General features: G+C 40.5%; 1 protein-coding gene across 1 annotated transcript in view; it reads right to left on the bottom strand.

Annotated features, from left to right (window-relative positions):
- LOC139767160 (uncharacterized) overlaps positions 1 to 13130 on the bottom strand; it is a 1522454-nt gene that overhangs the window by 1062720 nt on the left and 446604 nt on the right. The window contains 1 exon segment of the mRNA XM_071696189.1: positions 11885 to 12076. Coding sequence (XP_071552290.1) covers positions 11885 to 12076 — 192 coding nt within the window.

Here is a 13130-nt window from a genome sequence, read left to right as displayed (position 1 = left end):
TGAGACATCTGTAATCACTCTACAGATCACCAGAGCACATTCATTATTAGAATTCATGTCTTTAAAGGGGGCCAAAACACTGTCAAGAAAGTCAAATGCATTTGCTGAACCACTGGCTGTATAGTAGTGGTCACAATTGAGTGAGCAAGACCCATGGATTTGGCTACAGCCATGAGTTTCTGACAATTGTCAAATCTAAGCATCTCTTTACATCTCAAGTGACAGACCCAGTACAGCCCTGAGTAACTTTAACACTCTTTGTTGACATACTGATAAGGTTATAACCACTTTAGAGGCAGGACGAACCATGACAAACCAAGGTGAAGGCCACTGTTCATGCAATGTGTTTATATGTACAAGCTGACAGCTGGCAGCTGGGAGACGGATCAAAACGAATTTTGCCAAAGATGGAGATACAAATCTGAAAATATTTTGCAGTGACAATATATAATTCTTGATAAATACAAAACCTCTTGATATTTAATCTTTTTTTTTATTATTATACTTTGTCGCTGTCTCCCGCGTTTGCGAGGTAGCGCAAGGAAACAGACGAAAGAAATGGCCCAACCCCCCCCATACACATGTATATACATACGTCCACACACGCAAATATACATACCTACACAGCTTTCCATGGTTTACCCCAGACGCTTCACATGCCTTGATTCAATCCACTGACAGCACGCCAACCCCGGTATACCACATCGCTCCAATTCACTCTATTCCTTGCCCTCCTTTCACCCTCCTGCATGTTCAGGCCCCGATCACACAAAATCTTTTTCACTCCATCTTTCCACCTCCAATTTGGTCTCCCTCTTCTCCTCGTTCCCTCCACCTCCGACACATATATCCTCTTGGTCAATCTTTCCTCACTCATTCTCTCCATGTGCCCAAACCACTTCAAAACACCCTCTTCTGCTCTCTCAACCACGCTCTTATTATTTCCACACATCTCTCTTACCCTTACGTTACTCACTCGATCAAACCACCTCACACCACACATTGTCCTCAAACATCTCATTTCCAGCACATCCATCCTCCTGCGCACAACTCTATCCATAGCCCACGCCTCGCAACCATACAACATTGTTGGAACCACTATTCCTTCAAACATACCCATTTTTGCTTTCCGAGATAACGTTCTCGACTTCCACACATTCTTCAAGGCCCCCAGAATTTTCGCCCCCTCCCCCACCCTATGATCCACTTCCGCTTCCATGGTTCCATCTGCTGCCAGATCCACTCCCAGATATCTAAAACACTTCACTTCCTCCAGTTTTTCTCCATTCAAACTCACCTCCCAATTGACTTGACCCTCAACCCTACTGTACCTAATAACCTTGCTCTTATTTACATTTACTCTTAACTTTCTTCTTCCACACACTTTACCATACTCAGTCACCAGCTTCTGCAGTTTCTCACATGAATCAGCCACCAGCGCTGTATCATCAGCCAACAACAACTGACTCACTTCCCAAGCTCTCTCATCCCCAACAGACTTCATACTTGCCCCTCTTTACAAAACTCTTGCATTTACCTCCCTAACAACCCCATCCATAAACAAATTAAACAACCATGGAGACATCACACATCCCTGCCGCAAACCTACATTCACTGAGAACCAATCACTTTCCTCTCTTCCTACACGTACACATGCCTTACATCCTCGATAAAAACTTTTCACTGCTTCTAACAACTTTCCTCCCACACCATATATTCTTAATACCTTCCACAGAGCATCTCTATCAACTCTATCATATGCCTTCTCCAGATCCATAAATGCTACATATAAATCCATTTGCTTTTCTAAGTATTTCTCACATACATTCTTCAAAGCAAACACCTGATCCACACATCCTCTACCACTTCTGAAACCACACTGCTCTTCCCCAATCTGATGCTCTGTACATGCCTTCACCCTCTCAATCAATACCTTCCCATATAATTTACCAGGAATACTCAACAAACTTATACCTCTGTAATTTGAGCACTCACTCTTATCCCCTTTGCTTTTGTACAATGGCACTATGCACGCATTCCGCCAATCCTCAGGCACCTCACCATGAGTCATACATACATTAAATAACCTTACCAACCAGTCAACAATACAGTCACCCCCTTTTTTAATAAATTCCACTGCAATACCATCCAAACCTGCTGCCTTGCCGGCTTTCATCTTCCGCAAAGCTTTCACAACCTCTTCTCTGTTTACCAAATCATTTTCCCTAACCCTCTCACATTGCACACCACCTCGACCAAAACACCCTATATCTGCCACTCTATCATCAAACACATTCAACAAACCTTCAAAATACTCACTCCATCTCCTTCTCACATCACCACTACTTGTTATCACCTCCCCATTTGTGCCCTTCACTGAAGTTCCCATTTGCTCCCTTGTCTTACGCACTTTATTTACCTCCTTCCAGAACATCTTTTTATTCTCCCTAAAATTTAATGATACTCTCTCACCCCAACTCTCATTTGCCCTTTTTTTCACCTCTTGCACCTTTCTCTTGACCTCCTGTCTCTTTCTTTTATACATCTCCCACTCAATTGCATTTTTTCCCTGCAAAAATTGTCCAAATGCCTCTCTCTTCTCTTTCACTAATACTCTTACTTCTTCATCCCACCACTCACTACCCTTTCTAATCAACCCACCTCCCACTCTTCTCATGCCACAAGCATCTTTTGCGCAATCCATCACTGATTCCCTAAATACATCCCATTCCTCCCCCACTCCCCTTACTTCCATTGTTCTCACCTTTTTCCATTCTGTACTCAGTCTCTCCTGGTACTTCCTCACACAGGTCTCCTTCCCAAGCTCACTTACTCTCACCACCCTCTTCACCCCAACATTCACTCTTCTTTTCTGAAAACCCATACAAATCTTCACCTTAGCCTCCACAAGATAATGATCAGACATCCCTCCAGTTGCACCTCTCAGCACATTAACATCCAAAAGTCTCTCTTTCGCACGCCTGTCAATTAACACGTAATCCAATAATGCTCTCTGGCCATCTCTCCTACTTACATAAGTATACTTATGTATATCTCGCTTTTTAAACCAGGTATTCCCAATCATCAGTCCTTTTTCAGCACATAAATCTACAAGCTCTTCACCATTTCCATTTACAACACTGAACACCCCATGTACACCAATTATTCCCTCAACTGCCACATTACTCACCTTTGCATTCAAATCACCCATCACTATAACCCGGTCTCGTGCATCAAAACCACTAACACACTCATTCAGCTGCTCCCAAAACACTTGCCTCTCATGATCTTTCTTCTCATGCCCGGGTGCATATGCACCAATAATCACCCACCTCTCTCCATCAACTTTCAGTTTTACCCATATTAATCGAGAATTTACTTTCTTACACTCTATCACATACTCCCACAACTCCTGTTTCAGGAGTATTGCTACTCCTTCCCTTGCTCTTGTCCTCTCACTAACCCCTGACTTTACTCCCCAGACATTCCCAAACCACTCTTCCCCTTTACCCTTGAGTTTCGTTTCACTCAGAGCCAAAACATCCAGGTTCCTTTCCTCAAACATACTACCTATCTCTCCTTTTTTCACATCTTGGTTACATCCACACACATTTAGGCACCCCACTCTGAGCCTTCGAGGAGGATGAGCACTCCCCGCGTGACTCCTTCTTCTGTTTCCCATTTTAGAAAATTAATACAAGGAGGGGAGGATTTCTGGCCCCCCGCTCCCATCCCCTCTAGTCGCTTTCTACGACACGCGAGGAATACGTGGGAAGTATTCTTTCACCCCTATCCCCAGGGATAATATACATATATATATACATATACACATACACACACATACACATACATACGCACATATACACACATACATATATATACATATGAAAAATGTAAGAAACAATTTAGAAAACTGAAACTTCTAGCTTGAAATGAATGAAAAAATGAATGTCACATAATGGTTCAACCTCTGGCTATGGAAAAAGGAAATGTATAATTTATTTACACAAACGTCAATAGCAGTTCTCATCAATTTAACCACTGTATCAATAAGCTTCGATGTCTAAGCTACATTTTTCTCCAATTTCACTATTTAATCTACCATTATCAAATAAAAGGAAAATTTTAAATGGTTTACTGATTGAGAGGGTGAAGGCATGTACAGAGCATCAGATTGGGGAAGAGCAGTGTGGTTTCAGAAGTGGTAGAGGATGTGTGGATCAGGTGTTTGCTTTGAAGAATGTATGTGAGAAATACTTAGAAAAACAAATGGATTTGTATGTAGCATTTATGGATCTGGAGAAGGTATATGATAGAGTTGATAGAGATGCTCTGTGGAAGGTATTAAGAATATACGGTGTGGTAGGCAAGTTGTCAGAAGCAGTGAAAAGTTTTTATCGAGGATGTAAGGCATGTGTATGTGCAGGTAGAGAGGAAAGTGATTGGTTCTCAGTGAATGTAGGTTTGTGGCAGGGGTGTGTGATGTCTCCATGGTTGTTTAATTTGTTTATGGATAGGGTTGTTAGGGAGGTGAATGCAAGAGTTTTGGAAAGAGGGGCAAGTATGCAGTCTGTTGTGGATGAGAGAGCTTGGGAAGTGAGTCAGTTGTTGTTTGCTGATGATACAGCGCTGGTGGCTGATTCATGTGAGAAACTGCAGAAGCTGGTGACTGAGTTTGGTAAAGTGTGTGAAAGAAGAAAGTTGAGAGTAAATGTGAATAAGAGCAAGGTTATTAGGTACAGTACGGTTGAGGGTCAAGTCAACTGGGAAGTAAGTTTGAATGGAGAAAAACTGGAGAAAGTGAAGAGTTTTAGATATCTGGGAGTGGATTTGGCAGTGGATGGAACCATGGAAGCTGAAGTGAATCATAGGGTGGGGGAGGGGGCGAAAATTCTGGGAGCCTTGAAGAATGTGTGGAAGTCGAGAACATTATCTCGGAAAGCAAATATGGGTATGTTTGAAGGAATAGTGGTTCCAACAATGTTATGTGGTTGCAAGGCGTGGGCTATGGATAGAGTTGTGCGGGGGAGGGTGGATGTGCTGGAAATGAGATGTTTGAGGACAATATGTGGTGTGAGGTGGTTTGATCAAGTAAGTAATAATAGGGTAAGAGAGATGTGTGGTAATAAAAAGAGTGTGGTTGAGAGAACAGAAGAGGGTGTTTTGAAATGGTTTGGTCACATGGAGAGAATGAGTGAGGAAAGATTGACCAAGAGGATATATGTGTCAGAGGTCGAGGGAACGAGAAGTGGGAGACCAAATTGGAGGTGGAAAGATTGAGTGAAAAAGATTTTGAGTGATCGGGGCCTGAACATGCAGGAGGGTGAAAGGCGTGCAAGGAATAGAGTGAACTGGAACGATGTGGTATACCAGGGTCGACGTGCTGTCAATGGATTGAACCAGCGCATATGAAGTGTCTGGGGTAAACCATGGAGAGTTGTGTGGGGCCTGGATGTGGAAAGGGAGCTGTGGTTTCGGTGCATTATCACATGACAGCTAGAGACTGAGTGTGAACGAATGGGGCCTTTGTTGTCTTTTCCTAGCACTACCTCGCTCACATGAGGGGAGAGGGGGTTGTTATTCCATGTGTGTCGAGGGGGCGATGGGAATGAATAAAGGCAGACAGTACAAATTATGTACATGTGTATATATGTATATGTCTGTGTGTATATATATATATGTATACACTGAGTTGTATAGGTATGTATATTTGCGTGTGTGGACGTGTATGTATATAAATGTGTATGTGGGTGGGTTGGGCCATTCTTTTGTCTGTTTCCTTGCGCTACCTCGCTAACGCGGGAGACAGCGACAAAGCAAAATAATAATAATAATAATAATAATTTTTTCAAATCTGTCACAGCTGTAAGGACTTACATAATGTTATCAATTGACAACTGCAAAATATCACTTAAAGAGTCATTGCTAAGAAGGGGCTACATGTCTTTGGAGAAGCCACATGACAACAAAAACACCATAAGGTAAAGTTAATGGGAGGCTGTTTCATCATATATACCCAAAGATGTATAAAAAATACTCAAAATCTTACTCTAAAGATTTTCCTTATAACAGTATCCAACATAAGTTTCTACTGCATATGTTATTTGCATATGAACATGGCATATGAATCAAATAATGGAAAGTATAAATAAAGAACTGGAATATTTACACTGCAGGCTGAGTCCCTATCTTTATATACAAGAAAAAACTTCTCCCAAAAGAAACTTGATACACTCAGTGGACACCACACATTCTTTCTACTCACCAGCTTCTTATTTAGATCTTGAATTGTTCGTTCCTTGTCTCGTAAACTGTTATTCAGCTCAGAGATTCTAGAATTGAGTTCACTGATCTTCTCCTTAAGTGAGTTCTTCTCTGTCTCTGCACGGAGCTGTGACTTTTCACATTCCTGGATACGTCCCCACAAATCAGCAGGGTTGGCAACCACATAGTCATCCTAAAGACAAAATGTTACATAAAATTTTCTAATAAAACATTGCTGATCAGTAAAATACAAACACATCTGTGCATGAAATTACCTACATGTGATTGCATTTTTGTGGTATGAGTAAAGTGAGTGCTATATCCATGGGTCCCAGCATCCTAGCCTATTTTAGAGTCATACATTGAAATTTATAACTTCTTTGTTTGTCATTGTTCCACAGATCCATTCATTCACCATATTTATGACATATACATTCCTTCACATATTTTCCACTTGATTTTGGCATAGTTTCCTGTAATATCCACTTTAAAATACTTAACAGTATTAACACTATCAAATCAATCTAAAATCAAATTCATTATCATGTTTTCTCTCTTTTTTTTTTCTACTAATAAGAAGATATCCAAGCATTCCTATTCCCTTATGTAACTCAGTTCCCTTATCTCAGGTAAACCTCTGCTACCCTCCAATGAATATTTCCATCAGATCTATGTGTTTCCTCCAAAAAGGTAACCAAGCTGGTGATGTGTACTCAAGCTGGGTTTTATTACAAGTTGTGAAGTTTTTCTTACCATAGCCTTGGTAGCTTAGCTGATGACAATTCAGACATCAAGCAGCTCATAATTCACCTTCTCATCGATATTGTTAATGTGGTGTTTCAGTGAAAGGCTGAGTGCCATGTTAACTCCTAAATCCCTTTCACACTTTTATTACTGTAACACGTCTCCAACTGTAGGATACTGGCCTCCCTTACTATAAATGAATAAATACTCTCAAGAAGACTTACATCCAGCTGCATCAATAATACTTCCATGAGAATATATGCAAGGCTCGAGACTGATTTCAGGACTCAAATTTTAAATCTATCAAGTAAGATCCTAGCCCATTCTAAGTCCCTTTCTATTGCCAGATCATATTCAGAATTTAACCTTAAAGCCATGAGCTCATTAATTTGTATCATCATTATGATAATCATATATAATTCCAGAAACAAACCTTTCATGGGGCTCCTAAAGCTTCAAGGCTGTATAACAATAATAAGTAGAAAAATGATGATCTTAGAAGTGATAAGTTCCTAAATAAGACTGAATTCCCTTTCATCAACAACTCAAGAGTGACTTTTTTACTTTTTTTTTTTTTTTTTTTGTTGCTGTCTCCCGCATTTGCGAGGTAGCGCAAGGAAACAGACGAAAGAAATGGCCCAACCCACCCCCATACACATGTATATACATACGTCCACACACGCAAATATACATACCTACACAGCTTTCCATGGTTTACCCCAGACGCCTCACATGCCTTGATTCAATCCACTGACAGCACGTCAACCCCGGTATACCACATCACTCCAATTCACTCTATTCCTTGCCCTCCTTTCACCCTCCTGCATGTTCAGGCCCCGATCACACAAAATCTTTTTCACTCCATCTTTCCACCTCCAATTTGGTCTCCCTCTTCTCCTCGTTCCCTCCACCTCCGACACATATATTCTCTTGGTCAATCTTTCCTCACTCATTCTCTCCATGTGCCCGAACCATTTCAAAACACCCTCTTCTGCTCTCTCAACCACGCTCTTTTCATTTCCACACATCTCTCTTACCCTTACGTTACTTACTCGATCAAACCACCTCACACCACATATTGTCCTGAAACATCTCATTTCCAGCACATCCATCCTCCTGCGCACAACTCTATCCATAGCCCACGTCTCGCAACCATACAACATTGTTGGAACCACTATTCCTTCAAACATACCCATTTTTGCTTTCCGAGATAATGTTCTCGACTTCCACACATTCTTCAAGGCTCCCAGAATTTTTGCCCCCTCCCCCACCCTATGATCCACTTCCGATTCCATGGTTCCATCCGCTGCCAGATCCACTCCCAGATATCTAAAACACTTCACTTCCTCCAGTTTTTCTCCATTCAAACTTACCTCCCAATTGACTTGAACCTCAACCCTACTGTACCTAATAACCTTGCTCTTATTCACATTTACTCTTAACTTTCTTCTTTCACACACTTTACCAAACTCAGTCACCAGCTTCTGCAGTTTCTCACATGAATCAGCCACCAGCGCTGTATCATCAGCGAACAACAACTGACTCACTTCCCAAGCTCTCTCATCCCCAACAGACTTCATACTTGCCCCTCTTTCCAAAACTCTTGCATTCACCTCCCTAACAACCCCATCCATAAACAAATTAAACAACATGGAGACATCACACACCCCTGCCGCAAACCTACATTCACTAAGAACCAATCACTTTCCTCTCTTCCTACACGTACACATGCCTTACATCCTCGATAAAAACTTTTCACTGCTTCTAACAACTTGCCTCTCACACCATATATTCTTAATACCTTCCACAGAGCATCTCTATCAACTCTATCATATGCCTTCTTCAGATCCATAAATGCTACATACAAATCCATTTGCTTTTCTAAGTATTTCTCACATACATTCTTCAAAGCAAACACCTGATCCACACATCCTCTACCACTTCTGAAACCACACTGCTCTTCCCCAATCTGATGCTCTGTACATGCCTTCACCCTCTCAATCAATATCCTCCCATATAATTTACCAGGAATACTCAACAAACTTATACCTCTGTAATTTGAGCACTCACTCTTATCCCCTTTGCCTTTATACAATGGCACTATGCACGCATTCCGCCAATCCTCAGGCACCTCACCATGAGTCATCTTTTTCTTTTCTTTCTTTCAAACTATTTGCCATTTCCCGCGTTAGCAAGGTAGCATTAAGAACAGAGGACTGGGCCTTTGAGGGAATATCCTCACCTGGCCCCCTTCTCTGTTCCTTCTTTTAAAAAAAAAAAAAAAAAAAAAAAAAAAAAAAAAAAAAAAAAGAGAGGGGAGGATTTCCAGCCCCACGCTCCCTCCCCTTTTAGTCGCCTTCTACGACACGCAGGGAATACGTGGGAAGTATTCTTTCTCCCCTATCCCCAGGGATAATTATACATATATATATACATATACACATACACACACATACAATACATACGCACACTATACACACATACATATATATACATATGAAAAATGTAAGAAACAATTTAGAAAACTGAAACTTCTAGCTTGAAATGAATGAAAAAATGAATGTCACATAATGGTTCAACCTCTGGCTATGGAAAAAGGAAATGTATAATTTATTTACACAAACGTCAATAGCAGTTCTCATCAATTTAACCACTGTATCAATAAGCTTCGATGTCTAAGCTACATTTTTCTCCAATTTCACTATTTAATCTACCATTATCAAATAAAAGGAAAATTTTAAATGGTTTACTGATTGAGAGGGTGAAGGCATGTACAGAGCATCAGATTGGGGAAGAGCAGTGTGGTTTTCAGAAGTGGTAGAGGATGTGTGGATCAGGTGTTTGCTTTGAAGAATGTATGTGAGAAATACTTAGAAAAACAAATGGATTTGTATGTAGCATTTATGGATCTGGAGAAGGTATATGATAGAGTTGATAGAGATGCTCTGTGGAAGGTATTAAGAATATACGGTGTGGTAGGCAAGTTGTCAGAAGCAGTGAAAAGTTTTTATCGAGGATGTAAGGCATGTGTATGTGCAGGAAGAGAGGAAAGTGATTGGTTCTCAGTGAATGTAGGTTTGCGGCAGGGGTGTGTGATGTCTCCATGGTTGTTTAATTTGTTTATGGATAGGGTGTTAGGGAGGTGAATGCAAGAGTTTTGGAAAGAGGGGCAAGTATGCAGTCTGTTGTGGATGAGAGAGCTTGGGAAGTGAGTCAGTTGTTGTTTGCTGATGATACAGCGCTGGTGGCTGATTCATGTGAGAAACTGCAGAAGCTGGTGACTGAGTTTGGTAAAGTGTGTGAAAGAAGAAAGTTGAGAGTAAATGTGAATAAGAGCAAGGTTATTAGGTACAGTACGGTTGAGGGTCAAGTCAACTGGGAAGTAAGTTTGAATGGAGAAAAACTGGAGAAAGTGAAGAGTTTTAGATATCTGGGAGTGGATTTGGCAGTGGATGGAACCATGGAAGCTGAAGTGAATCATAGGGTGGGGGAGGGGGCGAAAATTCTGGGAGCCTTGAAGAATGTGTGGAAGTCGAGAACATTATCTCGGAAAGCAAATATGGGTATGTTTGAAGGAATAGTGGTTCCAACAATGTTATGTGGTTGCAAGGCGTGGGCTATGGATAGAGTTGTGCGGGGGAGGGTGGATGTGCTGGAAATGAGATGTTTGAGGACAATATGTGGTGTGAGGTGGTTTGATCAAGTAAGTAATAATAGGGTAAGAGAGATGTGTGGTAATAAAAAGAGTGTGGTTGAGAGAACAGAAGAGGGTGTTTTGAAATGGTTTGGTCACATGGAGAGAATGAGTGAGGAAAGATTGACCAAGAGGATATATGTGTCAGAGGTCGAGGGAACGAGAAGTGGGAGACCAAATTGGAGGTGGAAAGATTGAGTGAAAAAGATTTTGAGTGATCGGGGCCTGAACATGCAGGAGGGTGAAAGGCGTGCAAGGAATAGAGTGAACTGGAACGATGTGGTATACCAGGGTCGACGTGCTGTCAATGGATTGAACCAGCGCATATGAAGTGTCTGGGGTAAACCATGGAGAGTTGTGTGGGGCCTGGATGTGGAAAGGGAGCTGTGGTTTCGGTGCATTATCACATGACAGCTAGAGACTGAGTGTGAACGAATGGGGCCTTTGTTGTCTTTTCCTAGCACTACCTCGCTCACATGAGGGGAGAGGGGGTTGTTATTCCATGTGTGTCGAGGTGGCGATGGGAATGAATAAAGGCAGACAGTACAAATTATGTACATGTGTATATATGTATATGTCTGTGTGTATATATATATATGTATACACTGAGTTGTATAGGTATGTATATTTGCGTGTGTGGACGTGTATGTATATAAATGTGTATGTGGGTGGGTTGGGCCATTCTTTTGTCTGTTCCTTGCGCTACCTCGCTAACGCGGGAGACAGCGACAAAGCAAAATAATAATAATAATAATAATAATTTTTTCAAATCTGTCACAGCTGTAAGGACTTACATAATGTTATCAATTGACAACTGCAAAATATCACTTAAAGAGTCATTGCTAAGAAGGGGCTACATGTCTTTGGAGAAGCCACATGACAACAAAAACACCATAAGGTAAAGTTAATGGGAGGCTGTTTCATCATATATACCCAAAGATGTATAAAAAATACTCAAAATCTTACTCTAAAGATTTTCCTTATAACAGTATCCAACATAAGTTTCTACTGCATATGTTATTTGCATATGAACATGGCATATGAATCAAATAATGGAAAGTATAAATAAAGAACTGGAATATTTACACTGCAGGCTGAGTCCCTATCTTTATATACAAGAAAAAACTTCTCCCAAAAGAAACTTGATACACTCAGTGGACACCACACATTCTTTCTACTCACCAGCTTCTTATTTAGATCTTGAATTGTTCGTTCCTTGTCTCGTAAACTGTTATTCAGCTCAGAGATTCTAGAATTGAGTTCACTGATCTTCTCCTTAAGTGAGTTCTTCTCTGTCTCTGCACGGAGCTGTGACTTTTCACATTCCTGGATACGTCCCCACAAATCAGCAGGGTTGGCAACCACATAGTCATCCTAAAGACAAAATGTTACATAAAATTTTCTAATAAAACATTGCTGATCAGTAAAATACAAACACATCTGTGCATGAAATTACCTACATGTGATTGCATTTTTGTGGTATGAGTAAAGTGAGTGCTATATCCATGGGTCCCAGCATCCTAGCCTATTTTAGAGTCATACATTGAAATTTATAACTTCTTTGTTTGTCATTGTTCCACAGATCCATTCATTCACCATATTTATGACATATACATTCCTTCACATATTTTCCACTTGATTTTGGCATAGTTTCCTGTAATATCCACTTTAAAATACTTAACAGTATTAACACTATCAAATCAATCTAAAATCAAATTCATTATCATGTTTTCTCTCTTTTTTTTTTCTACTAATAAGAAGATATCCAAGCATTCCTATTCCCTTATGTAACTCAGTTCCCTTATCTCAGGTAAACCTCTGCTACCCTCCAATGAATATTTCCATCAGATCTATGTGTTTCCTCCAAAAAGGTAACCAAGCTGGTGATGTGTACTCAAGCTGGGTTTTATTACAAGTTGTGAAGTTTTTCTTACCATAGCCTTGGTAGCTTAGCTGATGACAATTCAGACATCAAGCAGCTCATAATTCACCTTCTCATCGATATTGTTAATGTGGTGTTTCAGTGAAAGGCTGAGTGCCATGTTAACTCCTAAATCCCTTTCACACTTTTATTACTGTAACACGTCTCCAACTGTAGGATACTGGCCTCCCTTACTATAAATGAATAAATACTCTCAAGAAGACTTACATCCAGCTGCATCAATAATACTTCCATGAGAATATATGCAAGGCTCGAGACTGATTTCAGGACTCAAATTTTAAATCTATCAAGTAAGATCCTAGCCCATTCTAAGTCCCTTTCTATTGCCAGATCATATTCAGAATTTAACCTTAAAGCCATGAGCTCATTAATTTGTATCATCATTATGATAATCATATATAATTCCAGAAACAAACCTTTCATGGGGCTCCTAAAGCTTCAAGGCTGTATAACAATAATAAGTAGAAAAATGATGATCTTAGAAGT

Source organism: Panulirus ornatus, chromosome 59, assembly GCF_036320965.1.
Source record: "Panulirus ornatus isolate Po-2019 chromosome 59, ASM3632096v1, whole genome shotgun sequence".
In the NCBI taxonomy this organism is placed as follows: Eukaryota; Metazoa; Arthropoda; class Malacostraca; order Decapoda; family Palinuridae; genus Panulirus; species Panulirus ornatus.
The sequence above is the reverse complement of the archived record's forward strand: the minus strand, read 5'-3'. Positions and strand labels throughout refer to the sequence as shown.